The 27,380-nt window shown below is 44.6% G+C and overlaps 1 protein-coding gene across 5 annotated transcripts in view; it reads right to left on the reverse strand.

Moving 5' to 3' along the window:
- The window catches only part of flt1 (fms related receptor tyrosine kinase 1), a 59,025-nt gene that overhangs the window by 14,755 nt on the left and 16,890 nt on the right, over window positions 1-27,380 (reverse strand). For 3 of the 5 annotated variants that reach the window (XM_015341387.2, XM_015341388.2, XM_015341390.2), the window contains exons 6-21: window positions 27,214-27,350; window positions 25,751-25,919; window positions 24,228-24,345; window positions 22,746-22,915; window positions 22,346-22,499; window positions 15,264-15,384; window positions 12,481-12,589; window positions 10,311-10,616; window positions 7,133-7,279; window positions 6,446-6,577; window positions 6,293-6,334; window positions 4,305-4,411; window positions 3,812-3,947; window positions 2,214-2,318; window positions 1,559-1,672; window positions 829-917 (exon numbers count right to left, since the gene is read on the reverse strand). In XM_015341387.2, the coding sequence (XP_015196873.2) occupies window positions 829-917; window positions 1,559-1,672; window positions 2,214-2,318; window positions 3,812-3,947; window positions 4,305-4,411; window positions 6,293-6,334; window positions 6,446-6,577; window positions 7,133-7,279; window positions 10,311-10,616; window positions 12,481-12,589; window positions 15,264-15,384; window positions 22,346-22,499; window positions 22,746-22,915; window positions 24,228-24,345; window positions 25,751-25,919; window positions 27,214-27,350 (2,156 nt within the window). The remainder of the gene's footprint in view (window positions 1-828; window positions 918-1,558; window positions 1,673-2,213; window positions 2,319-3,811; window positions 3,948-4,304; window positions 4,412-6,292; window positions 6,335-6,445; window positions 6,578-7,132; window positions 7,280-10,310; window positions 10,617-12,480; window positions 12,590-15,263; window positions 15,385-22,345; window positions 22,500-22,745; window positions 22,916-24,227; window positions 24,346-25,750; window positions 25,920-27,213; window positions 27,351-27,380) is intronic. The other 2 variants (XM_015341391.2, XM_015341389.2) reach the window with 1 other exon arrangement.

Consider the following 27,380-nt stretch of genomic DNA (forward strand, 5'->3'; position numbering starts at 1 on the left):
ACTGATCCAACAAACCACATCCACCCACCCATGTTCCAACCACTTTATTTATTCTGGGTCCCAGCAAACAATGGCCGCAAGGCAGGGCACACCCTGGATGGGACACCAGTCCACCACAGGGCACACAGACGTGCGCACACACAAATTCACACCAGGGCCAATTTTCCCAGGAACCAGTTAACCTACTAGTTCTGTACGATTTTGGACAATGGAATGAAACTGGACAACGTATGCAAACGCAGGGAGAAGATACTAACTTCATGCAGACTGCACCCCAGGAATTGAACCCAGGGCCTCAGCGCTGCAAGGCAGCAGTGCTAACCACTGCAAAACTGTGCTGCCCCAAATCACATCCAAAATCATTTTACATTATGACAAACACAGAAGTATTGAGCAAATGGTGCACGAGCAGTGGCCTAGCTACATCACGAACAGCTGAAGGCGGCTTAACAGGTGCCGATTGTATGGCTAGACTCCTTTCATAGAAATGCTGCAGTTTCTGTCTGGTATTCTGTCTGCGCAAGTGGCAGTTTAGGTAGCTGCCACATTTAACCCACTGAAGTGGAAGTGAAAGGAAAGTCTGGAAAAAGCACAATGTCTGATTCGATGTGCCTCATGTGCACTGAGGCACTGAACACAACTCAAAAATTTCACCTCCCTATTCAAAAATAATCGCTAACCTTCAGTTTAACACACTTAGCGCAGTTGCTGATGTCATGAGGGAAAAGAAACAGGGCATTAACCACAATGCATTGTATCACACAGCACTGACCATTAACACTACAAAGCACTGAGCTAGATAACTCTAATATAGTTATTACTCCCTACCTTATGCAGTATAAAGACTTCTCTCTTGCTCTTGAGGTAGTTGGAGAGGTTCCCATTCTTGCAGTACTCCACAATCACCATTAGAGGGCCTTTCAGAAGCATGTAAGAACAGTATTACTCGGTGTGCAGAACAAATCCTTGGTTCACCTAGGGTGGTGATTTATACCTTGACATCAAAACCCCTGAAATGACTACAGTGTCAGCTCAGAGCTCCCCATCTTAAGGCAAAGACAGGAGGAGCACTGGAGAGGTGATGGGTGGTGGGTGTGTGCACTGGGAGGGGAGGATGATGTCACATAAGCTACAATTTAAAAACAAAAGATTAAGTAAATATGCCCCCAGACCACAAACACCCCTCTCAGGACAGAAAGCTGGACACGGCAGACAGCACTACGCAAGCCGAAGTCATGACAGAACAGAAGTACAGGAGAAAACAACCACAGAGTCTGTTCTAAAGTCCTCCATGTCCCGATGGATACTGTACAGTATGTGCGTCAGTGTATGAATGGTTACAAACAAAGGGAGTCAGGAGTTTTTTGTTCCCAGTTTCTCCTCCAGCAATTCTTGAAAGACGCCAGGGTATCGGCTTCGACAACATGACTGGGTAGCTTGTTCCAGACTCCCACGGGCCTTTCCAAACCTTAATGGACACGCTAAGCCACATCATTGCAGGACCCCATCAGCAAGATGGGGTAAAAGAAGTAGAGAAACTAAAATCACCACAGCTGACCTCCATACTTCGTGCAAGCGCCTAGCAGGTTGACGACATTGAGATGGTGTCCGATGTGGATGAGGATTTTTAGCTCCGTCATCAAGGCCTTGTACTCACTGGCGGTGGCTCCCTCTGTTGGAAAAGAAAAGGGTTACAAATGAGGGGAAGCCATTCGTTCCAAGGAGGTTGCCAAGTTGCTAGCAGCCAATTAATTCAAGGGTCTGATTCAGCAGGTTCTTGAAGGAAGATGAAGTATTGGCTCCAACAGCATGGTAAGAGACCTTGTTTCAAACTCTCACAATTCTCTCTGTCATGAAACATGCCAAACAGTGCACTCTTCCATATAATTCAGAGGCTGCAACAATTCCTGCATTTCTTAAGAGTCACATCTTTAATTTTATTATGGAGTTACACATAGAGTGAAGCTAACAGAAGTAGCAGGGCTCGAATTAAAGTATGAAAGTCTTTTCCTTTTACTTTCCCATATTTTCCGGGAACACAGAGTGCTTGCTGTCAGAGCCTCTGTGCAGGGAGAGGCTGGGAGGGACTGCAATGGAAAGCACAGCTCTGTCACATGGCCAGCTCAGACAGGAAGGGCTGTAGTACAGAGAGCGAGACCTCAGTCCAAAGTCAGGTCACCGGGGGGGTCACGAACACACTGCAGGGGAGGTACCTTTAAGCATTTTCACAGCCACAGTCCTACAGGTTGAAGATTTATTGATGCCAAAGGCAGACGCCTGCATCACCTTTCCAAAGGCTCCCCGGCCCAGGGGCTTCTCTACAAAAAAGAAAAGAGAGAAGAAAGGAGGCGGACCTCAGTGATGCCCAGGTAAAAAGTCATTCGGGGGTCAGCCACAAACCGAATGAGCCTGTCTGTGGCTGCTTGAAGTCCTGCAGCCAGCGCAGACTCTGACTTGACAACTGCTAGTCACACCCCACAGCCAGCCATGTATTCATGATTCTGCAATTGTTTTAAAATCATTCCTTTTAAAAGGGAAAATCCAACGTGTCCCTGACCGAAGCAAAAACATGGAAACTCCAACAGTAGGAACGAAAAACAGTTAGCAGAAGCTCGTCTTTATACTTGGAAGTATAAAGCATATGTAGAGATTTGAACTGTCTGCGTGCTTCTGCCATATGAACAACACAGGGGGATAGAGAGGCACATGAAAATATAAAATGATCATTATTACAACAGTCTGCATATTAAAGTTCATCATCATCATAAAACATCATCATGGGAAGAACTTCATTGTAACAAAGGAGTACAGGTTTCATTAAATACATGTATTTCAGTTTATAAATGTTGTCCTTGAAGGATGTACAGGGTTTTCTTTCATGTAGCCACTCCAGTACTGTAGGCGGCTTTCTGTCTCATAAACAATGGCATGTATTGAATGACAGTACATCAAAAAATAATTAATATTAATGAAAGTACAATGTGAAACTACACCTTTCAGAAACCCACACAAATATTTGTCTCAAGGACCTCAAAAGACATTCATTCACTACACACATCTAAACTAAAGAGGGAGCCCTTCCTCAGCTCCAGAAGATCAGCGTCCTACCCACTGCCTCTGTTACGTTACATGAAGCGATTTCCTGAAATCGTCAAAATAAAAATCAGCTCCCTTTAGATTTCACAGGGAAACTGTTTCTCGCCTCAGTCAATGCAATTGGTTATTTCGTTCAAGGGGGCAGATGAGCAAACAGAAAAGAAAGTTAACAGAAAGTCAGTGACAAAACAGCAACTGCGTTTGACTGCGTTTCGCAGAAGCCGGTCAGCAGCACATGTCAACATGCAGTTTCGGTAAGTGACAGGCTGGGGAGGTACCAGCATCGGTGAGCAATGCAGGGGTGCAGAAAGGGAAGGAGAACAGCTGCATGTCTCTGAGCCTAACCACAGACTGCTCTCTCAGAGCCCAGAGATCACCGCAATCAGAGACCAAGCGTCCTCTCGTTGCAAAAACCAATTACCAGCCTGTTGACGGAGTGCTGCAGTTTGGGGTGAATGAGAGCACAGGGGTGAACAGGAACACAATTCCAGGAAAATGATATTTGCCAGTCATTTTCCTGCCATTGTGTTGCCATTAACCCTTGAGTTCCTAATTGCTCGGGACTAAGGCTTCTTATTTTTGTTGAATTTCTGTTGCTCAACTAAACACTGTGCTCAAACGGAAGCGCACTGTGCCCTGGCCCTTTTCTGTCAGAAGAGTTATGCTTTGCCCATGCATGTCAGGATGAGGATAACGCTTCGCACTGCAGGCGTACCGAGTTTCAGTCTCTCCCGAGGGAATTCCCACTTGCTGGCGTCGTAGGGCAACCTCTCACACTGCTCGTCCAGAGGGACCTCCCCCGGGTCCATAATGATGGACAGGCAGTCCGTCTTGATCTCAGGCGTGCTGGGCTGCAAAACACCACAGAACTCACCATGAATGGAAAAAAGGGGGATTTTTGTAGGACTACCTCAATCGGTCATTTCTCAGCTGTGTCTTTAAATCCTCCCCGGCCTAAACCTACTCTTTCATCTTTATCTGATGGGAATGGGCCTAAACCGCAATGCACTCCTGGGAAACACGTCAGGCTCGTGTTAATTATGAAACTCTTGCAGTCATGGCATCACGTAGCACAAAGCTGCACACCCTGTTCTCAATGCTTTGCCATGCTGAACCTGATCCTGCTAACGAGCTTAATGAAGTTAATGACTTCCCACATGGCAGTCCCAGAGGGAGGTTTGTCTTCCCTCCGCCAGCTGACCTCTTACCCTTTTCAGCTTGCGGATGAAGAGGGTCAGCAGCAGCCAGAAGAGTGTGGCTACGATGCAGGTGCAGGTCAGGGTGGGGATCTCCAGGTTGGATTTCTCTGTCAGATCTGGGGAGACACATGAACACAAGGACAGGGCTGGTCAGGACACCATCACCACTGGGCTCTGCAGAGCTCCACCATCCCAGGAAGACACACACGGCGCCTTGAGCACCAAGCTGCTGTTGGCCCCACGTTTCTCCGGGGCACCCTGAAATTACCCATTTAACGCTAGCACACTGAGTTTTTCATCAGGAAAAAAAAATGTCACTGATAACTCCAACAGTGACATAGACCAAGAAGGACAGGAAGAGATGAAAGACAGAAAAGAAAAAGTGGACACTGGCACAAGTGAATCTTTTTTACAAATATTTGTTCTGGAGTAGAAAGCTGTTAAATTATAACAGTCCTTCTCACTCTCAACCCCCTCCCATGGCCAAAAAACAAAACCATCTTGATTGAGTCGTCAGTCCATTTGTGGAAACAGTAGTCATGTTATACAGCAACACATTGTCCTAGTCGTGCTCTGCTGAAGAAGCTCCTCCTCAGAAGGCACCGATTAGCAGGCCTAATCCAAAGTCAATCCAAAGTTAATGCTGCTGACTGCTGCTCATCCGCCTGGGATGGTGTTCTTTTCAAACCAAACCTAGTGTCCCAGTGTCCCCACTCCCTCTTACTGGAGAAATGTGATTTATACCCCTCCTCCACACAGCCCCACTAAGCAAGCATTGCATTTCACAAAGTAAAGCCCCTGTTATTGCACACATCTGAGCTGAGCTGCTGCTATGTCTCTGTGCACCTCAGGGACCAACGCAAAGCCCCACTCTGAGATTACTGTGGTGTTATGCCATCATTGTCTTTCTCAGTACAAAAAATAGCCCCTCGTATTATTGCTGGCATAACAATGTAAATACACTTGATCAAAACATAACAAATGTGTCAGAACACAAACAATAATCCTTCTCATTCACCCCTTTTCTGGTGCAGAAATAGCGCAGCGGTTTGTCTGTTGAAAAAAGCTCAGGGCCCTTCCGAGGGAAATAAAAATGGGAGACAGTTTCCTTCCTAACTTGTCCAAAAAAAAAAACCTCAGGCTTTTATCGATATTTAAACTTAGTAAGTAAAACAAGAAGCACTCGGGTAGTTTGTTGCTTTTGGAAAAGAGCTACCTTGAAATACATTTAAAAAAAAAGATTCTGCAAAAATGGAGTAGATGCATGGTGCAGGTTTTCTGTGCATGCGATGAATATGTTCAAAAAATATGTTTTCTAAATTACTGCTGAAATATAAATAGCAGCTCGTCCTTTATTGGGGGAATTCCAAGTGAAGGTGAACTGCAAAATCTGTAGGACTCAGAGTCAGTATCAAAAGCCTCATCTAAACCATTTTCTCTGCATGTGAGGAGTGAAGAAATAGCTGCAGGTGATCTAGACTGGATGAACGTCCCAAGAAGACATGAAGCTACTGCTTTACTGGGCTTTACAGCTGATCCTGTCACTTGCTGTGGGACTGCATTCTGACAAATATTTATAGCATCCACACTGACTAATAAAGCTGTTCTGTTTAAAAGGTTAAAAGGTCTTAATGAGAGTATGAGCCATATGATGAGACACTGATTTTGTTCCAGGTGTCCCAATGATGTTGAAAAGAAAATACTGGGTTCACATCTCAGCCTGCCCCAGGAAACTTTATTTCAGAGCTGGTTTTGGGTTGCGAAAACGTGGAAAACTGTCCCCTGAAGAACAAATTCAGAAACAAGGATGGCCTCAGTTTTTTGTTCACGCCCAGCTCATAGCTTTGTGAGGGGAAGAGAGTTTGGTCTCATGGTGTCTGGCAGGACTATGAGGTACACAGCGAGTTCTGTGGCAAACGTGAGCGCAGCCTGTGTCAGGCGTCAGATCGGTGTGAGTTGGGTTTAAGAAGTCATGCACGAGTCAATGAGCCTCTTACCTGCACTTCCAGTCAGAGCAAGAACTCCACTGTGGTAAACAGCTTAGCAAGAGAGGAGCAGAATAAAAAGGAAAAAGAAGTAAATCACAAAGAGATTTAAAAAAAAAAAACAAATGTAGAGCTAAACTGGTGAAATGGGCATGCAGTAGTTACCTTGAACTGTAATGTAGGCAGAGCTTTCCACAGACCCTCTCTCATTGGTGGCCGCACAGGTGTACCAGCCCTCATCCTCCTGTGTTATCCGCTCAATGTGCAGAGTGCTCCCCCCAGTGGACAGGAGGATACCTGCTCAGAACACCCATCATGCATCTCAGTCAGTAAAGACTCTGGCCATATGCAGTTTAGCTCACAAAGTCAATTAAGTTAAAGAGACCAGAGGAAGCAACATTCTTATTTCATTCCTTCATCCCGATTTAAGCTGGATTTTAGGCTGCGCTCAAATGTTTCATTAGCATTGTACATCAACAAAACAGATCAGGAAACCAACCCAGGCCTTGGAGACTTGGATATGATTTTTTTACTACCCAATTTACTTGCAAAACTTCATGCCTCTCCTTCACATGTAAATAATCACAAACATTGTGTTTATATATGGGTAACAAAAAGGTTGCATTTACAAAATTCCCTGCTTTGGCTTACAAAGAAAGCTTGTAGGTTGAATCAATTATGTGGTTTTAATTATTACAGGTTGGCAGCTTTGACCTTTTATTTCAACCAAGCTTTGTTTTAATCTCTGCTTGAGAAGTTGATGGAAACAAATAGCTCAAGCTACACTGTTTAGAATTCTATAATTCTATATATCTGTCCCGTGACAGAAGCATACAAAGCGTTTTCTCTCACCAGATCCTTGGTGCAGCTCCTGGTTGTCTTTGTACCAGACCAGCTGGGGCTTGGGCACCCCCTGTGCCAGGCACGTCAAGGTGATGGTACTGCTCACATTCACAACCTGATTGCTCAGGTTGCCCAGCAGCTGTGGGGCTTGGTGGGCTGAGGGACAGAAAACACAGGCTCATCAGGGTCAGTGCTTCACTCTCAGCTCGCAGATGTAAGAGATCAGAGGCCAGGAGGGAGGGTGAACCGGGAAACCAGTGGTGTGCTGAGTGTCATGCTGTCATGTTCTGCTGCATTATCACAGGGCACTGCCCAGCGTTTCTCTCCAGGAGTCACACAACAGTCCCAGGCATTCCTCCTGGCACAGCAGGAAAATCTGTGTCACAGGTGACTGTAGACTAAAGCAGGGATGCTGTGGTTCCCAATCTTGGACATTGAGGAATACTACTGTAGGTCTGCCATTCAGAGGCTATATAAGAGTAAACACAGTACTCTTTAGTATATAGTATATATTCGGTGCTATATATAAGTGAAGATAGAACTACAGTATTATCTATGCCTGTGTTAAATAACAACAGAAAATTAAAGGATACCATCGTACAGCCTAAATAAACAGATAAAATAAATACAATCAAAGATATATACATGACCATGACCACTAAGTTCCATTCTCTTTCAACCCACATTGTTAGATTTAATTTTATACTGAACAAAGTATTCCTCTTTGTGTAAAAGCGGTGAACTACGGGTTTTTGAAGCCGTTTTAAGCGACTGCTGTTCCTGGACACTCTGAACGTCTCTTCCAGCCCCTTACTCTCGTATCGGAAGAGTCTCGGGCTGCTCTTGGGTGTCCTGGGAGAAACCATCTGGCCGTAGGAAAGGAGATACACCAAACGAGAAGCCGCCTTATTGTAAGAAAGAGCACTAAAACAAAAAAAGATCGCTAAAGGTTGCTTGCGACCCCCACAAGGAACCAATTGTTGTCTAAAATACCCTCCTCACAAAAGCACAATTGATTATTCTTTCTTTTTTTCTGCTGCGACAGTGTCAGATTTGCTAATTGTTTTGGAGGCATTTCAGGCTGACTTTAAATTTGGCATTGCAGGGAAGTGCCATTGTTCCCCCTTCCCCACTGGACAAAGTCATTCCCACGTGAAAGCTGGGCTGGGCCCGGCCGCGCAGTGTGGAGCGGAGCCGGGGGAAGGCGCAGGCCCAGTTCCCAGTTCCCAGGAACTGGTTTTGATGTGACCAGGGCCCCCAGCAGAACCCCAGCACGTGGACACTCACAGCACCCCATGCAAGCAGGTTTGTTTGTTTTTCTATTTTTATCACAGTTAACAATGACGCTCATTGCACATTAACCCTCCCAGCCATCTCTGAAAAAAAAAATCCAAAAAGTCCAATCGGCCCAGCATGACATGTCATTTTCCAGAATGCATCCCAGCCTCAAGCCTACAAACCAGAAAGATCCCAGCATCCCCACCACCTGTCCTGGCACAATCCTATTTTTACATCACACCAGACTTAGCTTCCCTGCACTGGCGTACAGTGGATTTTGAATTAAATCAGAAATTCTCCTTCTAATCTGTAGAGCTCTGAAATGGTTTAGCAACAGAGTACATTTGTCAATGCTTGTCTCATTCCACTCCATTACTTGTCTTCGCTCCCTAGTCTCCAATTTGCTGTGTGCATCCAAAGCTACACGCAGACCTTTTGGAGACTGCAATTTTCCAGCTTTCTACCTAGACCACGGAACAATCTTCCAAACTAAAGAAGGGACCCCGGCACCGTTAGTTCTTTAAAAGTGCAAATTTACTTTTAAATCCTGGCTTTTAATGATTAATTTGTTGTCTTGCTGTTATTCTTTATAGCATATTTATTGGATTATACTGTCGATTTTTTTTTCCTTTATTGAAGCATTTTTTAAAGTTTCACGTTTAATAACGATAATTTAGCACTATATGAAACAAAATTATTTTTACTGCCAACCCTTCTCAAATGTCTCGTCCCGAGACTAAAATTCCTTTTGGCTTTCTCTCGTTTTTCTTTGGATTGAGTCTGTTGAGCATTTCTCCAATGTTCTCTCTTGCTGTGACCAGAGCTGGAGGGCAGCACTCCAGATGTCACATGGAGTTCATTGTTACACATTACACAGTATAAAACGTACTGCAAATTGTAATGCAATGCACAGTGAAAATATGTGTTGTAATGCAATGCACAGAGTAAAACGTGTATATTTGCCTCACATTTACACAGCTTAAAACATGTACTTTATAATTCATTGCACAGTATAAAATGTGTACATCACACTCCATAGTACAGTATTAAACATGTACATAGGAATGCATTACACAGTATTAATGGATTATAATGCAATTCATTATAATGTACTATTAAACATCTACATTACAATTCCTTGCACAGTATACAAATACACAGTAATGCATTGCACAGTGCAAAACATGCTCACAGTAATGCATTGCAGTGTCAAACATAGACATAGTAATGCATTGCACAGTGTAAAACACAATAAAGTTTCAACCGAACCTCTATCAATTTGTATTGTACACTCTACCATGTAATCAAGCATTCTGTTTGCCTCTGTATTGTTAATTAGTGCTACTGCAATAAAGGAAAAGGAAACTTCCCACTTTCTGTAGTTTATTAACCATATATTAAAATTCTTGTGATTTTTACTCAACACATCGACTCGCGTTTTGCCTGATCTACGTGTTTTTTTCCTCCTACAAATTTTTTGAGACACCTTTTTTTAAAATATAAGAAACTACCGAAAACAAAAATATTCTCGAACACACATTTCATGGAAGTCACCCATTGGTTCTTTCTCATCCTATTCAAAAGCTCAGGTGCTCAGCAAGCTGTGTAATACCGTGGTAAGAGCACGGCACAGTGTGGTCAAATCAAGGAATGAATACGGTAAAAGATAACAGCAAACAGTGGGGAAACAATGGCAAAGCAAATAAATGCACAGCAGAAGCGTGGAAAAAACAGACTCTGCTATATTGCTGGTAATTGTGCTTGAATATCTAACTTTTGTTTTAGTTTGTTTTTAATTGCCAGTATGTGAGACGTTCACACCAGCTCTCCCTCCCAGACAAAACCCATGTCAAATCGCTGACCGAACGGGCGCCGGATGAGCAGAAACCGAGGAGGACCAGGCGCTCACCGATGACGTCGACGCGCTGCTCCAGCCGGGCTATCTCCCCCGTGTGCCGGCGCCGGGCGGTGCAGGTGTAGGTGCCGGAGTGCTCCTGGGTGATGTTCCCGAGCCGCAGGTGCAGGGTGTTGGAGTACTCCCCCAGGGCCAGCTGGCTCCTGTTTCCCCCCTCCGCTAGCGCCCGCGGGCCCGTGTGTGTGGGCAGGTGCCAGGTCACGCCGGTGTATAGGAACCTGTTGGCCGTGCAGGCCAGCCGCATCTCGGCCCCCTCGGTGGGAGACTCCTCCACTTCCACGCTGAAACCGTTGGGCACATCTGCACGACAGGGAGGGGGGGCAGGCATTGAGAAAACAGAGGCAGGCTGCCAGCTAAGGCAAGCACCGTCCATCTGAATACTCACAGAGCTCAGGGCTGATTCTCAAAGAACCCCTGGAAGTCCTGGGTGTAGCACCGCTGGCTAATTGTCTTTGCATTAGAACCTCGTGTTTGCATTAATCTTGGAGGAATTCGCTACGAATGAAATCCTGTGTTATGGCTGTTCAATTTCAGGTCAACAGAAGGCCAGGTTAATTCTCATACAGCTATAATGGACACACATATAAATACAGGGAACCCACTACAGCTGATTCTAGACGTTTTTCAAGCAAGGCTGTGGTTTTGCTAGTCCAGCAGCTAGTTTAACTCTCTGGACACAAAGATAATAATTTGCCTTTTTGGGTTCCGTGTTTTTCTAGCTGTATAAAGGACACAACGGTAACACCCCACCACTATGTTCTTGATTAAAACGCTCCTGTAATAGATTTGACTGTGAGGGCGATGGTGTGGGCCATCTGGAAAAGAAACAATGCAGGAGGTTTTGTACCAGAAGTCATTCAGGATTCAGTGTGAAAAGAAAATACTTCAGCGGAACTGATAGGGAAGGGAAGACAAAAGTTGAGGTGTTTTTATCTGGTTGGGAACTCCTCCAAACACATTGCATGTTATCAGCCTTTAACTTTTAACATTGCTTCCCCTTCGAATCAGTGCAAATACTCTTTGAAGGGATGAATGAGGCCTACTGAGTAACTCCAGTATTCCTGATACCAATGTGATGACCAGGCATGACATGACAAATTATAATGTGATGAGACAATGTTTAGGAGACGAGAGAAAAGTCTTTAAACATCCTAACTTGGAAAAGTAAGATGTTTTAAGTTTGCTCTCCATGTGTCTTCTTAATGGCCTTTAAACCCATCGATTGTGATCATTCTGCATTCGGCTGCAACCAGCGGTGAAAGCACTCTTTAGCCATGAAAGCTTCTCTCGTTTCTCATAGGAAAAGTGCGCATCACCAGTGCCACTTTGTGATAAATACTTCTTCAATAGCAGCTCCTGGAGAGGCCATTTCAAGCTAAGAAGGAAAGCAAGTACTGATTCCCATCACTATGATGAAGCTTTGTGCATCACAGACAATTACAGACCAGACACAGACCCAAGCTCATCTGGAATATTTCACACGGCTACTATCGAGACATATTCTAGTTTAGAATAAGGAGTAAAGGCAAAAGCTTTATCTAGAAAGCTAATAAAACAAAACAAATTGAAGCCTACAGGATGACTTTAGTTTTCTTTAACTTTTGTTACATAGTTTGACAGAAGAGTAAGGGTGACAAAAAAAAAGTGTAACACTTTTGTAAAAAAAGCTGTATTTACTTTAGCTATTTGAAACTTCCTGTGGAAATAGCTCACAGGTTTCCTGATGGAAGATAATGTTTATCTTTGCCAAGCACCACCAGGAATCTCAAAATAAAATGCATTTAAGCAGCATTGGAAACCCAGCGCGATAAGGCAGCGAGGTTCCTGTCATTCCCAGGATAACTATACCACACACCCTCCCGGAGAGGCTGCTGCCTGCACGGTGCTCCCACCCGTCTCCATGGTAACTCCTGGCCTACCGCAACCTCATGACACCACTCTAGGTGTTTCTCATATTTCCACTCATAACTAATAACAGCTACTCTTCACAGGGGGTGGGGAGGAACCGGAAACACTGGCCTCTGTTCGGACTCGCTGCTGTCAGAGGACAGTTTTCCGAGCTATGCAAGCGTTCCTGTTCGGCTGAACGGCTCTGCGCCGCTCGGAAGGCCGAGATGATTGCGGGGGCCGGCAAGGCGACCCTCCTGCAGAAGGCGCACCTTACCCGTGACGAAGAAGCTGATGTCCCTCCTGTCTGTGCCGATCTTGTTGGAGGCGACGCACCGGTAGAAACCAGACACCAGGGCTTGCTCCACCACCAGCAGCCCCACGGTCTGTGGAAACACAGCTGTCACAAAAGCGCAGCCCCACGGCGCAGTTCTGGCCCGGCTTTGACATTTTCCATGATATCAGGACAGTAAAAGCACAGGGCCGGTGCGGAGTGGGGTTATCACCCCTTACCCAGCCGAGGCGTGGACTGTGGAATAACTAACAGGAAGAGGAGCTCCCAGGACTCTACTTGTTACATTTATTATTATTTCATTATCCTCCTCGCTGTCCTTCACTCTGGCCTCCCGGGTTATCCAGGCTGATTGACAGCTCAGATACGAAAGCCGACTCGGACTCAATTGTGATGGAACCAGTGCCAGGAAAGGGACCTCAAGAGAAACATTTATAAATAGAAATCGAAGAAGGCAACGTCCTAAGACTTGCAAAATGATGAGAATTACAGAGCAATATCCTCAGATATGTGCTCTGCCACAGTGTAATCCTTTTTAGACCTTGAAAGGAAGCTGGTGCACCCAGCAAAAGCCCCCACAAGCATGAGAAAAAACCAGATAGGATGAACCCATGTGACTCTTGGTTTCCCAGGCTGAACTCCAGTCTCAGAGCCCAGAGACCCCAGAGCAGTGAGGGTGTAGTGTCACCTGCCACACTATCATGCCAACCTATGTTTGTAAACGTGTTAAACTACAGCAAATATACAACCTTGCTTAAACGCTACAGTTTTTCTGAAATATTTTTTTCTTGGCAACAGTACCCCCCATGTCACCGATGTGTTTATTTCTCAACTAATCCACTTTTTTTTCCCTCATTCATGTCTATTTGTTTCTACTCCTCACAACGGCAGCAGTCAAACAATGAGCCACCTCCACTCCATTAAGCGCCCGAGCTGGATGACATCCTGTAAGGAAAAAGGATGCTAGGCAGCCTCAAAGTAAAACAATCACACCGTCGGTGTAATGCCCTGATCATGCTACTGCCAGAGGAAAAAATAAGATCTTGAAAGCAAAATGCACCCCTGATGCTTACTCATCACAGCTGCAGCTGCAATTATAATTTTTGAAAACTCGACTCATTGCTCTGTGTGATAGGAGCTTTTCGACTGGTATCACAGTTACAGTTACTACTGTGTCTTGATTTTCAATTTTCCCTCTTATGTCGCACTTGTAGGATGTATGACTGCCCAGTTAACTCACTAAGCATTGCATAGTTCTACATTATATTTTTTATAGTTATTAGATACAGGACTTTGGGCTGAAGTTGTACTTTGTGCAGAATCAGGATCGAAATCTATTAGTTTGGTCTTTGGTCTTGCACTGTGTGAAGCGGTATACACCAAACAGGATACCAGATGGAACCCTCCTCCCTTTGGCCTGGACAGTGGATAAATGCCTGAGCAAAGACCGCTAAGAAAGCCCAGCCTACACCCAGAGTAACCAAGGGACTGTGCCTGTGCTATGCTTGGCAAGGTTTAGTGAAGATTGGTGTTAGCTGAAAAATCAGAGGTGATGACTTCATTCTGATGAGGAGTCACCAGGCAATCATGAGATAACTCTGCATTCTTGTAGGATGTAAAACGGAACTACTGTTGCTGATTGTCAAGCACACCCTTACAGATAATAGCTGAGACAGGCCGCCAACGAAGCTTTCAAGTTCAGGGGTCAATGTATTTAATTATAATCAGAAGGTTGCCTGACATCTCTGATAATGACCATGAAGGAGGTGCTATGAGAACTAATGTGATGATAAGAAGAGCTTCACCTCACCGCCTGTTTGGAACATGTCCCGTCAGGAAAGCATCATAATGAAATAGCAATTATACTGTAATTGTATTAGTTTAATTATTGTGCTTGTTTAATAATGGTTAAGAGGAAGGGCTTTTCAAAACATGGTGGATATCAGTCACAGATGATGAAATAAACTAGCGTTCTTTCCTTTTCACCCTGGAAGCGACAGGGCAGTCTGAGTGACTCCTCACGCTCAGCACAGAGGAGTGTCAATCTAGGCACTGCCTGTCAGAAAAGCTCCTATCTGCAGGAGTGCTCTGGGCTGTTTTACACAAGACTGGTTCTGGAAAGCGAACTTCAGAGATTCTAATTAAGGCACTATGAGAACTGCATTTGAACTTCACGACTGTAGCTGAAGCCCAGGCTGACAGAGATGCATGTGCTATGGGGAACTGGCTGATGAGCAAACTTAATAATCATGAATCACCTCAGCTTGTTTTCCCTTAAGGAAGTTCCCTTGTGTGAATATGTGTGTCTGTGTGTGGGATTTTTATTCATCCCTCAAACAATGAAAAACTGGCAAACTGCAGCACTGGGTGGAAAAAAATGCAGTCTGCAGTAGACTCCCCCACTCGTGAGGAATGCTAAGGATCTGGTGGATGAGATTGTCTGACTAATAAACTTTCAAAATCTAAATGAGCGAGATGGGTCATATGTAACCCATGCTCTTAGGAACATAACCACAGATAGCTCACCCTGCTTTGATTTCTTGTAGGCCTCCCAAATAAGCATGAAATAACCTCAATTGGGGTTTATCACACTATATACTGTATGTGCAGTATTTTCAGAGCCATCCCATTGACTACTTGTTTGCATTCTACATTTTGATACCCACTTAGTTGTTTTCCATTCCGAGCTCCTGCTTGATCATATCTCCCAATGCTTCATGTCACTAGGGCTTCATGACGTTCTGATGGCGGTTTCGTAAGGGACATACCTTATTCCTCCCCTCGAAGACCTCGGATCTTTGTGAGATACTCGAGACGCCGTTCTCTATGTCTGTGCCGTTGGTGGTCACCTGCACACGAGTTCGCTTGGTCGACGGGGGCAGCTGGCACCTTTTGTGAAAGGACACAGAGCAAGAGAACAAAGCATGAGTAATTTAGCTGGCCGATAGATCCTTCCGCCTACACAAAGCGTATTCTTGAATCAAAGCATCACTTCTTTGCAAAAAAAAAGGAGGGGGGAAGGGGGTACAAGGAGAAGCATTGCAAACATCAACCTCCCTCCCCACCGACAAGCGACGTGACGCTTCTGCAAGGACACTGGCATGTCAAAAAGACGGACCTTCTTTGTACAGTAAAACAGTCACTGGTTGGTGTCCTCCCAGTTCAGAAATGACACTGGGGCGCTAAGCACCAGTACAAGATGTGACGGCACCCCTTACTAGATTCAAACCCACAACCTTGTGGTGATGAACCTAGAGCTTCAACCACTACTCCACTGTGCTACTCCGAACAAGAGTGTGAATGTGGTCACTAGATGACAAAACATAGAACAATATAAGAGTCCCAGCTGGTTCCTGAGTAGAGATCTCAAAAGGGAAATGCATAGTGGCTGGAGGTGAAAATGACAGACTTAGTGGTGTATTTGGGAACAGCTGCCAAGAGACCTTATCCTATTACTTTTTATTGGAGTATTCATTTCAGGGACACAGAGACCTGGGCTCCAGTGAGGTGCTGTCGTCAGGAAGTCAGAAATAAACAGTCTTGTTAGAGACGTAGTTTTTTTTACATCATAATTGTTTAATGAATATTTTAATAACGACAGCCATGATTGTGATCAGTATTAATCACCACCATCTTCACGTGTTGTTCAGTTCAGAACAGGTGTGCTTGGACATGTTGAAAATGTTTGGCATCTTTAGTTCAGAAGTTAGGTAGCTGGGGTTTAAGTTCCTTGGTTAAATGAAGGCAGTGCTCACTAATTGGGATACACGGTGATGGTTCTCTCCCATCCTCACTGTAGTGTACTACCACTTTAATTGCCTTTCCTATTGACTGAGACATATTTACACTAGTGTTTTATTCATGGAGACAGAACTGTCTGCAACAACAAGTGCTTTGCTCTCCTCTGGTTCACAGCCACATCCCAGGAAGGGCTCATGTATTTTGGTTACACCTTTGCAGAAACCAAGGAAATCCGCCCTGTCAGGACATGCAAGGGTTTGTAAACCAACTAAGGATCCTACTTCTTTGAAAAGCTGGGAATGTGTGTATAGAAGCCAGTATTTACAAATATTTCAGACAAGCGGCAGATAATTAGATACCCTCCCACTTCTCTCTCCCTATTCATACAACTCTCTCTCCTTAGGAGCTGGAAAAGTCATCAATTTTTTTAGTTTGCTTTCCACAATGTGAAACTACCACGCAAAGCACATAGCCAGCAGCTTCTCCTGGTTTTTTCAGAGTGTGGAGGTCAGATGTCACAGATCAAAGGTGACCCTCACAGCATCCCTTGGAACCTCCCTTCTGCTCCCCAGTGAAAGGCATTGCTATAGAGCCACAAGAGGTCTCACACTGGTTGAGTGCCGATGGACAATTAACAGAGCCTGGCACTTCAGTCTACCAAAGAGAAAGTTCTCAGCTCAGAATCTGAACAGCAGTGAAAAGAGCTTCTTGAAGGACCTTGCACTCTGGATTTCTTTCTCTTCTTGTCAAGAAATGAGTCAGAGTGAAGACTTTTGCACAGCGGGATACTTAACAAGGCGTGTGCAAGGAAAAGCTAGGAGTGAAATACTAAGGGTCTTCTCTAGAGTGTCTCAGTAATGCAGCCCATCAGATCTGACCTGGCTGTGTGTTGTCACAGTTTGGTGCTCACTAAACAATGAAACTATGACCGACAGCAAGAGATATGCTCTGTGGTTCTGTGATCACTGAAAGTATCTGCAATGGAAACTGGTCCATGGTTGTTGCATGGCTTGGGATGGGATCTCTGGTACCTAGTCTTCCTAAACATGGCTCTCTGCATCACAGGAGCAGAGTCAGGAGCTTGTGATGAAGAGCAGCTGTGCTTCAACTGGGAAAGCATGAGACTGCAACTTAACTGCCGTGCCAGTCCATTTTTCTTCCTTTTCCAAGAGGAGGTTTTCACACATTTCCTACAGTCATGGTTAACCTGATCTATTTAACGTCACTCTAGTTGTTTACTCGAGTATAACAATGTGCCCTTTCTCACTGTCATTCATCTGTGTGCTGAGTGCAGTGTTATCCTGCACACCGATTTTGTCCCAGTGCTGGATGGACATTACTCAGCTGAACAACTGATAATTATAATTCAATCAGTTCTATTTCATGCCTGGATGGCTTCACATTGTTCTATATGTGGTCTGTATCATGCACTGCTGGTTCTGCATAATTTTTTTTTCTCAAAGTCTGAGCAACCCTGCAACCTGAAATGCAGTGGCTTCTGAATCTCTTCTGACATTAAAGTGATCATGGTATTAAAGACTAGCGTGGGAATGAAAATCAAGAAATTTTGCAAAACTTCTGTCATTATTTGCATGTACTGTATGTAGACAGTTTCATACTAGCTTTGCGCGAAGATTGCTGAATGTTTGTGATTGTGCTATTGCAAAATATATTCATTCATTACTGTAGCCCTTTTGATTTGTTTTCTTAACCAACAAGGCAACAGACAATATCATGGCATCCCAATTTAGTGATAAATGCCAGAAACAAATGATTAGTCCTGTACTGTCCAACACGCTTCACAGGTGTATACTGTATATGGGTTTGGACAAACTATAGATGGAATGGGTAAAGGATGTTTTATGAACGAGGTATGTGATGATAGTAGGATGATAAATGCTTAAATACACTGTCAAGTGAAAGCATTACAGTCATTAACTAAGGCATTCGAATAAAAGCTTTCATTTAACAATTAAAACATTTAATAAAAATGCACAATTAATAAAAATGAATTGTACCATCAGCATTATCAGTAAGGGCATTCAGCACTGTGAAAGTGGACTGTTTCATGATCTGAGACCCCACTGAGAGAGATGGCTTAAAACTGTTCCTCTACATATCTCTTTGTCTAAATGAAGATAGGAAAACAGTCATTGTAAGCAAATCTGTTAAAAACATTTAATAGATTTCCTTGTGTAAAAAAGACAAACATTACATACATTTTATATACCACAAAATGCAAAATATTCATTTTTTAAATATAAAACTTTACAATTTACGTTGCCATTCAATCAATTACAGCATATTTTTAAAATCAATTAGTAATATAAAAATGGTTATTAAATATCTGATTCATATATTACCTATAAGGTCATCTGTATAAAATTAATTTATTAAAATAAAACAATGCAGATTGGGATTGACCCGTATATATGCAACACCTCATTCCAAGGTCCACGAGTCAGCAGTGCTCATACACTTCACACTATTACACATTGCAAATACAAATAAAATACATCACCATCAGCATCACCACCATACAGAAAAAGACATAAAACACAGACCCGTCAAAAATGCTACACTTGATCAGAGCAGAGTACAAGGCACAAACCCAACCCTCCCAGGCTGTGAGGTGTCCTCCCAGACTGTATGATCCACATACAATGGGCACAGAGAGAGACCGGCTACAGGTTATTAAATAGAAGTTCTAGCTTTGGAAGAGTTTGACTCTTTGTGTCACTGAGGCTCTGTTTCAGTGGTCAGAACTGTGCGTGAGTAGAGGGGGATGTCTATCATTGATAGGGTGATAGGATTGATAGGATGATCGATGTCTTCTTGACATCATTCTTAAGCGCAGAAGAAGCTGATGCAGGGCACTTGTGTGGAGCGCTCAGTGTGCCTGTGGGCTTTCAGGCCAGTGGGAGGAATGCTGGTGAGGGAAGACTCTACACATCTAGAAAGGAGGAAGCCTGCTGGGTTTGTAGCAGTTGTGCTCACCGATGCTCCACAGCCTCAGTTAGTAAGACACCCTCTCAGAGATCTCGAGTACAATAACAGTCCATCGCTCAGTGGAATGACAACCTTCTATATCTACTGAGAGGCATTGCAAATGCAACAAATGAGCACTGAATTGGAAATCCCGAGTGTTTGGTCAAGTTTTTAATGACTCTCAGTATACACACACAGTTACAAAGACTTAAAGAAAGCCCTACTTTTTTTTTTCTGAACCCATTACGACATATAATAAAAACACTCCATCTTCTTACAAGGTCGGCTTGCATGATTAAATCCCATATTCAGAAATGTTTGAATACTGTACCAGACTGCACAGAATACATAGATGCTGCATTTAAACCTATCACTTTTAAGAAAGCAACAACATTTTCTTTTAAACTTAATCGCTGAGTCAGTCTTTTGTGTATTTAAGTGTAACTAAACATAAACATAGGTTAATAAAGGCAGATTAATCAAGTTAAATATCACAGCATCAGTGGAGTAACTAGAGACAGGCACTTGATAACTGTAGTGGTTTGGGCTCTTGCTGCGCTTTGAGTATGAATACAACATCAGAGAAGATGTCCATCGTAGTACCAAGTAAATGGGAGCAGATTGCAAAGTTGGAAAGCTGGTATCCTGTTAAGACGACGGATGGAACTTCACACCTTCAAAATGAAGACGGAGACTAAAACGTACGTAGTGGGGTTGTAGCCCCTCCCCCCAGAAAGGACACAGAGTTAAAAAAAAGTAAAGCATTGGTTGCACCAGAAAAAAAAAGTTGCCCCAAAAAAAAGTCCCGTTTTTTTTTTCTGTGCGCCATCCGATTTCAGCTGCTTTTGCCTTTGCGTCAAGAAGCGCAGAATCTCCTACACTTCGCTTGTGTCCTCCATCCCTGCCACTGGGTAGGCCTTCCGCCCAGCAGAGGATCGCTCCCTCTCCCGGGCCCGGAGAGCCCACCCCACTCCCCCTGTCCTCCTCCTCCTCCTCGCCCCTCTCCTCCTGGGAGAGTCGGGCTCTCGCTGGCAGGGTGTCTTCGCGGAGCGCAGAGGTTCATGTGAAGGACCACCGCTGTCACACGGAGTTCAGCCTTGGAAATGCAACACCCACCCCTGTGCTGCGCTTACGAGCCGCGCTGATTGTATCTGTGGAAGGGGAGTGCAGGGGGTCGAACTCCCGGGTCTCAAGAATAGATCAAGCTCTTGAGGAAGCGTGTTGTTGCCACATTTGAAGACTTAAGAGACAATCATGCTGCTGGGAACCTTCTCGTGATGGGGGAGGAAGCCAAACAACAAGAGGAAAGCGGTGAGCGCTCTGATTTCGCACAGGAAGCTCACAGCACCTCCTGCCAGAGTGAGATAAGAAAACTCCCATGGCCTGCTCAGGACAAGGCCATCATTATCAGCCAGAGCTCTGTACTGTCCTCAGGCTAGCACCACTGCTGCTCCCATCCGTCAGCCTGCCATCAGGCTAGAGGCGCTTGGACGCTACAAAGAACAAGGGCCTCATAAAGTATCTGCATAATACAGCCAGGTGGATCAACAGAACTGCACACATGCAAATGTCTCACATCCTAAATGCAACTGCAAAGAAAAAAGGGGCTCGATCTCTCGTCGAGATCTTCAAACACATGTAAAAAATGCGAAGCAGGCAGGCAGTCGCTGCTCTTGTGAGTTATACTGCACATTTGGAGAGCTGCCACCCCCTGTCAGCAGCCCCTGACCCCAAACTGCAATTAACACGCCCCCCCCTCCTCCCCCCCATAGCACGGGGGCCTGGGTGATATCTAGAGCTGTGCGTTTTGCATTAGACTCTGGTTTTCCAGGGTAGCTAGAAAAGGATCATGTAGTGCAACTACAATATAGCGTGGATCTGTCTGTACAAGCTAAACAGTAGCCAGCAATGTGAGTATGAAAAATGCAAGATTAAATCCAAATTTTCATTGGCAATTGTTCTGATGTCATGAGCCTGGAGATGCATGTGTAGGTGTGAAAAGTACCATGCAGAGCTGATTAGCCCATTGCTGCTGAACAAGGCTGGAGACTCACCAGGCTTATTCTGCCCTATCTGCCATTGTCAGTGGTGTAGTGTTCGGGTTTGTGTGTGTCTGTGCCTGGAGACTTGGAGGTATCAGCAGCTATTATGTCCAAACTCCTCTTCTATCTGTGACTTGCCCTCGAGCTGAAAGGATCGTTTCTGCAGCACATGCAATGATGCATCGGCAATGACTCAGATCCTCTTCATAAATGGGCAGGTTTGCATCTTGGCAAAAGTTTCCCATGAGAAAATGGAATGTTTGCCAATGCAGAAAACGGATCGCAGGATGCTTAGTAGCAACGCCAATAATAAACAACTCTTCTGCCCTCTGTTATGCAAAGGAAATTAATTAAAATGTTTGATTTTTATTTAGAACAGGAGAAATCATGATTTACAAGATGGGACCTGTCTCCACACCAGGGACAGGGTCGTGTCATGGAAACCCTCAGTGTACAGTACATGCACTTTGGTTGTTTTCCAGCTTGCTCTGCTTTTCATGCAGGCTGCTGACAGTACCCAAGGAAGAGGAAAGGGTCTGGAAAAGACTCTCAAAAATGACTGCGAGGAAGGAGAGGGACTGTGAATGCCTCAGCTCTTGCCGAGAAGAAACACTCTCCGTGACCGCATACAAAGAGTATCAGCCAAAAAGCAGCTGGAAGCCATGACTCACAGCTTTCTGCAGAAGGCCCTGGACAAGTGAGGCTGCCCTCCCCTCCTCCAGCAGGTCTTCCCAAAGCCTAGAAGCCCTCCATGTGGAACGCACAGCCAGCACCACTTTCACAGTGCTTTGCCCCACCGCAAGTTTTTTTTTTCCCCCCACCATTATTTCTTTGCTCCCAGCGAACGACAAAAAAAAAAACAACTACATTTTCCCTTGGGTCTCCATCGCTATGCTGGCTTTTGCCAGGTTGGCACCTTTCATCTTTTTGCGATGGTGACATTCTGCGACCAATTTGGCTTTGTAGCGGTGAGGGCCCTGGAAGAGCTGGCATTCCTACACCTGCCTGCAAGCCCTGCCTGACGAGTGCGGGAAGCGGAAAAACAGGCCTGGGAGAAGCTGGAGAACTCGTGTACTTACAGTCCTTTCATGCTGTTCTTCGGGCAGGGGTGCCACAGCCACTGGATCTGGGGCGGGGGGAAGGCGTAGGCGGTACAGAGCAGTGTCTGCCTGCTGCCCCTGGCATAGGTGCCAGGGTCCTGGGACACGGCTTTCTCTCCAATCTGCGGCTTCACTGCAAGAACAGGCACAGTCCACAGGGGGGGGGGGTCAGACCAGCACAGGCCTCCTGGCTTCCTAAGAACTAGGTGACCAGCAAAGGCACACCCTGTGCTGGAGTGAACGAGTCATTTTTCTTCATAATCTGCATAAAGTTGGAGGTGGGAGAATGAAATAAAGTGTTTTCTTACTCTATTATAAATATCACTATATTATTATTATTATTATTATTATTATTATTATTAAGAGAGGCACCACTCACCATTGACAACTAGCGAGACAGTGAGGTTCCTATAGAGGCTGTACTGCTGAATCCCCACCAGGATTGTGTAAACACCAGCATCCTCTTCAGACACATCCCTGATCACCAGGGAGTTCCCATCAACCCTGTAGCGGGAGCACTGCTCTGCGGCGATCTTCCCATCTTTTAGCCTGATGGGCAAGAAAATCCAGTCATATTCTCACAATGTGAATGATTCTTCACTCTTCTGATCATTTCTTTATCAGCTTCATTTAAATCTATATGGGTGTTTGCACTCAGTCCTGCAGTCATGTTCTATTAGTAGTTCAGTTGCGATTTTAAATGTCTCTGACTTCCCTCCTTCTAGTACCGAAGCCTGCTTTCTGTCACAATGAATCACTTACAGATGCACTGGAATCCTGGTTTAAAACAGAAGTATGATATCATCATTTTTTATTCATTTCAATTGGTTGAGTTTAAAGAAGTCACAGGATTACTCCCAGTTCTAGCTTCATGAAAGCAATCTGAGGATGACTTATACAGAATTGGGAAATTTCTATAGAAAGCTATTCTAAGAACACTAACCCTAACGTGTGATTAATGCAAGTTTAACTAATCCCTCTAACTCATTCATGCAGAAACATTGGATCCTCTCCTGAAATAAATTAATCCTGAGCTAAATTCAAAGCATAAAAAATAACTTTTCAGCCTTCTGAATATGTACAGAGGAACACATAGTGCTAAAGACTTGATGACTGATTTGATCTGCGTGGTAAATGAGATGAACTAGATGGTACACCATGTTACCTCTCCTCATGTACTGTAAATGACCCTGAGCTGCTGCAATTATGTTTTTGAGTATTTTCGACCATGTCAATTTACCCTTGCTTAATGACAAGCTTGATTTATTGAGATGTATTTATAACAGTGGTTGTAATAGTAGAAAACACTAGTAGTTTTGGGGTAAATTGCCGATATTGATAAAAACATATATATTGTAACTTCTGATAGTATCTAAGACTTTTTCACCACACCCTAATAATACTATATTTTAGAACACGTAAAGGTTTATTCCATGCCGAGAAAAGAAGAAAAGAAACACAATGTTTTGGCTGTGGAGCCTTGCGTGAAGAAGGGTAATAATATATATTAGCCAATATCCGAGCACGGCCTGGGGGGGGGGATACATCAGCGTGGGTTAATTTCACACCGAAAAGTGGAAAAGAGTGTGGAAATAACCTTTTCTTGTTCCTATATATGAACAGGACATACTCCTTCTGCCTGGGGGTAATTCTTTTCCTTATTCACTCCAATGGAACTAAAAAAAGCCTCTTTCAAGTTAAAAAAAATAACCCCTGTGGACTATCTGGGAATCTTCAGTATCTTGATGACTTTTTTCTTTCCCAAAAAGACAGCGGCTGAAGCGACTGCTCTCAGCGCTCGGTTCTCAGGCACCCCCGCCCACCGGCGTGGATCGCATGTTACAGTAAATGACTCCCGTACCATATAACTTCCGGAGATGGGAAGGCCCTAAGCTTGGATGAAAGCCGGTAGGACTTCTGGCCGGCTGTCACTTCCACCACGGGTCCGTGTCTGTGTTTCAGATTAATGAAAGGCTTTTCTGTGGAAAGAAAGGAAAAGTAGATCACTCTACTGGGTATAAATAGAACATGGGACCCAAGGATGGGAGTGAGCACATTTGCTTCAAGGAAGTACAAACAACAGTGACGCGAAAGCCTTTTTCCTTCAGAGGACACGTCCACAGGAGCAGATCTGCATGCCAAGCTTTGGCATCCTGTTCACAGCCTGCTGCCACTTCTTCTTATCAATGTAAAAGCTCACGGTGGCATGAAAGGGCATGGGCAGGACAAGGCACAGTGGGCAGCACAGTGAAGGCAGGGTAAAAGCTTGGTTTCGTCTTTGGAGGTGTGGTGAGGTATGATGCAGACTAGGGCTGTGCGTTCTGGATGTCCGTCCAGAAAAGCAGGATCACTGAAGCCATCATCTTGACAGATACGTTTCAGATGAAGGCAGATCGTGCTTTTAAGTAAATTATTTTGGAGCCATTGTGCCCACCATCTCCCAAGTGCTATAAATTAGCCAGAAGGTCACAACTGGCAACCCACTGAAGCTCAGCAGGCATGAGCCTGGCCAGTACCTGGATGGTAAGCTAAGGTTGCTGCAGGAGGAGGTGTTAGTGGCACCAGTAGAGGGCGCTCACCCTGTGGTCTGTGCGGGTCCTAAAGCCCATAACCTGAGTCTTTGTGGGCATTAAAAATCCCAGGGTGTTTCTAGAAAAGAGTAGGGGTGATAACCCCAGTATCCTGGCCAAAATTTCCCCTTGGCCTTTACCAGTCATGACCTCCTAATAATCCCCATCTCTGAACTGGCTTCATCACTCAGCTCTCCTCCCAGCTGGGAGCTGGAGTGTGGGGAGTGTACTGGTGCATCATCCAGGTGGGGCTGCACACTGGTGCAGGTGGAGGGGATCCCCATCACCTGTAAAGCGCTTTGAGTGAAGTGTCCAGAAAAATGCTACAGTATATAAGCGTAAGGATTATTATTTTTAAAAGTAACTTCTCAAAGCAACTTGTAGTAAGACAAAAAAAGTTAAAAAGAGAGAAGATAACAAAATTAGCACATTTAAGAACAAGGATTAGAAGCAGAAGAAGATGCCAGGGGCCAAGGTTTTGAGCCTGGATTGGAAGGCCTGTATGAGAATGAGTTCTGAGTTTGGCTTTACAGCAGGTAGAAGTAGCTGGGATTAAGCAAGTAAATTCTGGACCCCTAACTGACTGAACGGCAGTTCAAATCCGGAGTGGGATGTTGTTCTTGTGCCTGGAGAAACCAACTTTTATGCAGAGCATTTCAATACAGCTGCATAAATAGAAACAAATATAAGTAGCTTAGGATTCAATATCAACAGTTTTATATATGAATAATATAAGAGACTGACCGTTTCTGGAACCAAGCAGAAAGGCAGAAAGAATCACGGAGATGAAGAACATAAAAGAGGTCTTCCTCACCATAGACAACGAGGGTGGTGTTGGTCTGCCGGGACGAGGGGCCGCTCTGCACCTGGCACCTGTACAGGCCCCTGTCGGAGGAGCGCAGTGGGTCAATCACCAGCACGCTGTAGAAGACGTTGGCGCTCCCCTGAATCATCCGTTTAGTGATGGTGGCGGAGTTGTTGGCCTTGAGGAGTGAGAAGACAGGGGTGAATGTTGGCGCTTTGGTTTACAAGGGTTACCACAGAGGATCAGTGCTGAAACTGGCAGTGTGGGACAGGGCGACACCTGCCTGGAGCTCCCAGGCTGCAGGGGGGGAAGCCAGGCCCCTCGAGCAGAGCCATTACTGCCACCTTCTCTCCAGTAATGCTGGTGTGATTATTTGTATGACACTAAAAAACGGCCTGTTTAATGTGGTGTCACTTAAGGTCATTCATAATGTTTAGTTTGTAGGCCAGATACATTTTGGGTTGCTAAATCCCAAAAAGAATTTAGTGTTCTTACAAACGGCAGCGCGGCCAATGTTCAGCTCTGCAGTCGGCTTTAAGAAAGAATTAACAGTAGGATGGAAATAAAAACCCTGAAGAAGCCATTATTCACAGCTGTGGTAAGGAAAGAATGTACAGGTACCACCCTTGTTTCCCGCCCAGTTGAAGACGTTAGAAGCTGAGGGAGAAAACAACTGGATGCATGGTAAAGGCATTCAGTTTCAAGAGAGTCATTCATCCTGATTCTAAAAGGGCTAAGAACATGAATGTCACAAACAAGAAGAGGCCATCCAGCCTCTTTGATAATCAGTAGTTAATTGATCCGAGGATGCAGTTGTTTTTGGAAAGAAGCCTCAACAACATAGTTAGGTCCATAATCCTAAACCTCGTTGTGGAAAGGGGTGTCCCGAGATTTCAATTTGAAATGCACTACCATTTCTTGTGCATCTTGTGGTGGATATTTCACTGGTGACTTGGAAATACAGAAGTTCACTGCAGTGACCGTCACTCTCGTTGAGAATTTTGAATACTTGTATCAGGACTAAGTAGTTTTCTCTGCTCAAGACTAAGTAGAGGTTTTAGTCCTTAGGACATTTTAAGCCATTCCTCCATCAAAAGCAGCCAATCAAAAGCAGCCTACTTGCAAACTATAACCATTATAATGATCTCAAACTGAAAGCTAAGAGGAGCTTGGTTTCTAGGACTTCTGTGCCTGAGTTCAGTTTCATTATGTGTTTTCAGATTTAAATATACTTCCACTTTCTCCACCTCTGATTCATGTTTCCCTGTTAAATGCAGTTTATTGGTAAACAATAAAGAAATTGTTTGTTTTGGTAACAACAATCCAGCTGTTAAAAGGAAAGAGAGAGAACTGAAAATGTAATTAAACAGCAGGCTGGAATGATACAGGGAGTGCTCTGTTCTCCAGCAGGAGTGATACAGGGAGTGCTCTGCTCTCCAGCTGAAGTGATAAAGGCAGTGCTCTGTTCTCACCTTCCCAGGATAGCTCCAGGTGAACACTACCCTGGCGTTCCACTCTGCAGTGACAGTGCAGTTCAGAGCCAGCCTGTCTCCATGGAGCATCCTCAGAGGACTGGTGGCGTTCAGGTACACATCGATGATTTTATTCACTGCACAAAGAAACACATGCAGTACGTGTG

This window comes from Lepisosteus oculatus, chromosome 5 (genome assembly GCF_040954835.1).
Source record: "Lepisosteus oculatus isolate fLepOcu1 chromosome 5, fLepOcu1.hap2, whole genome shotgun sequence".
Lineage (NCBI taxonomy): Eukaryota > Metazoa > Chordata > Actinopteri > Semionotiformes > Lepisosteidae > Lepisosteus > Lepisosteus oculatus.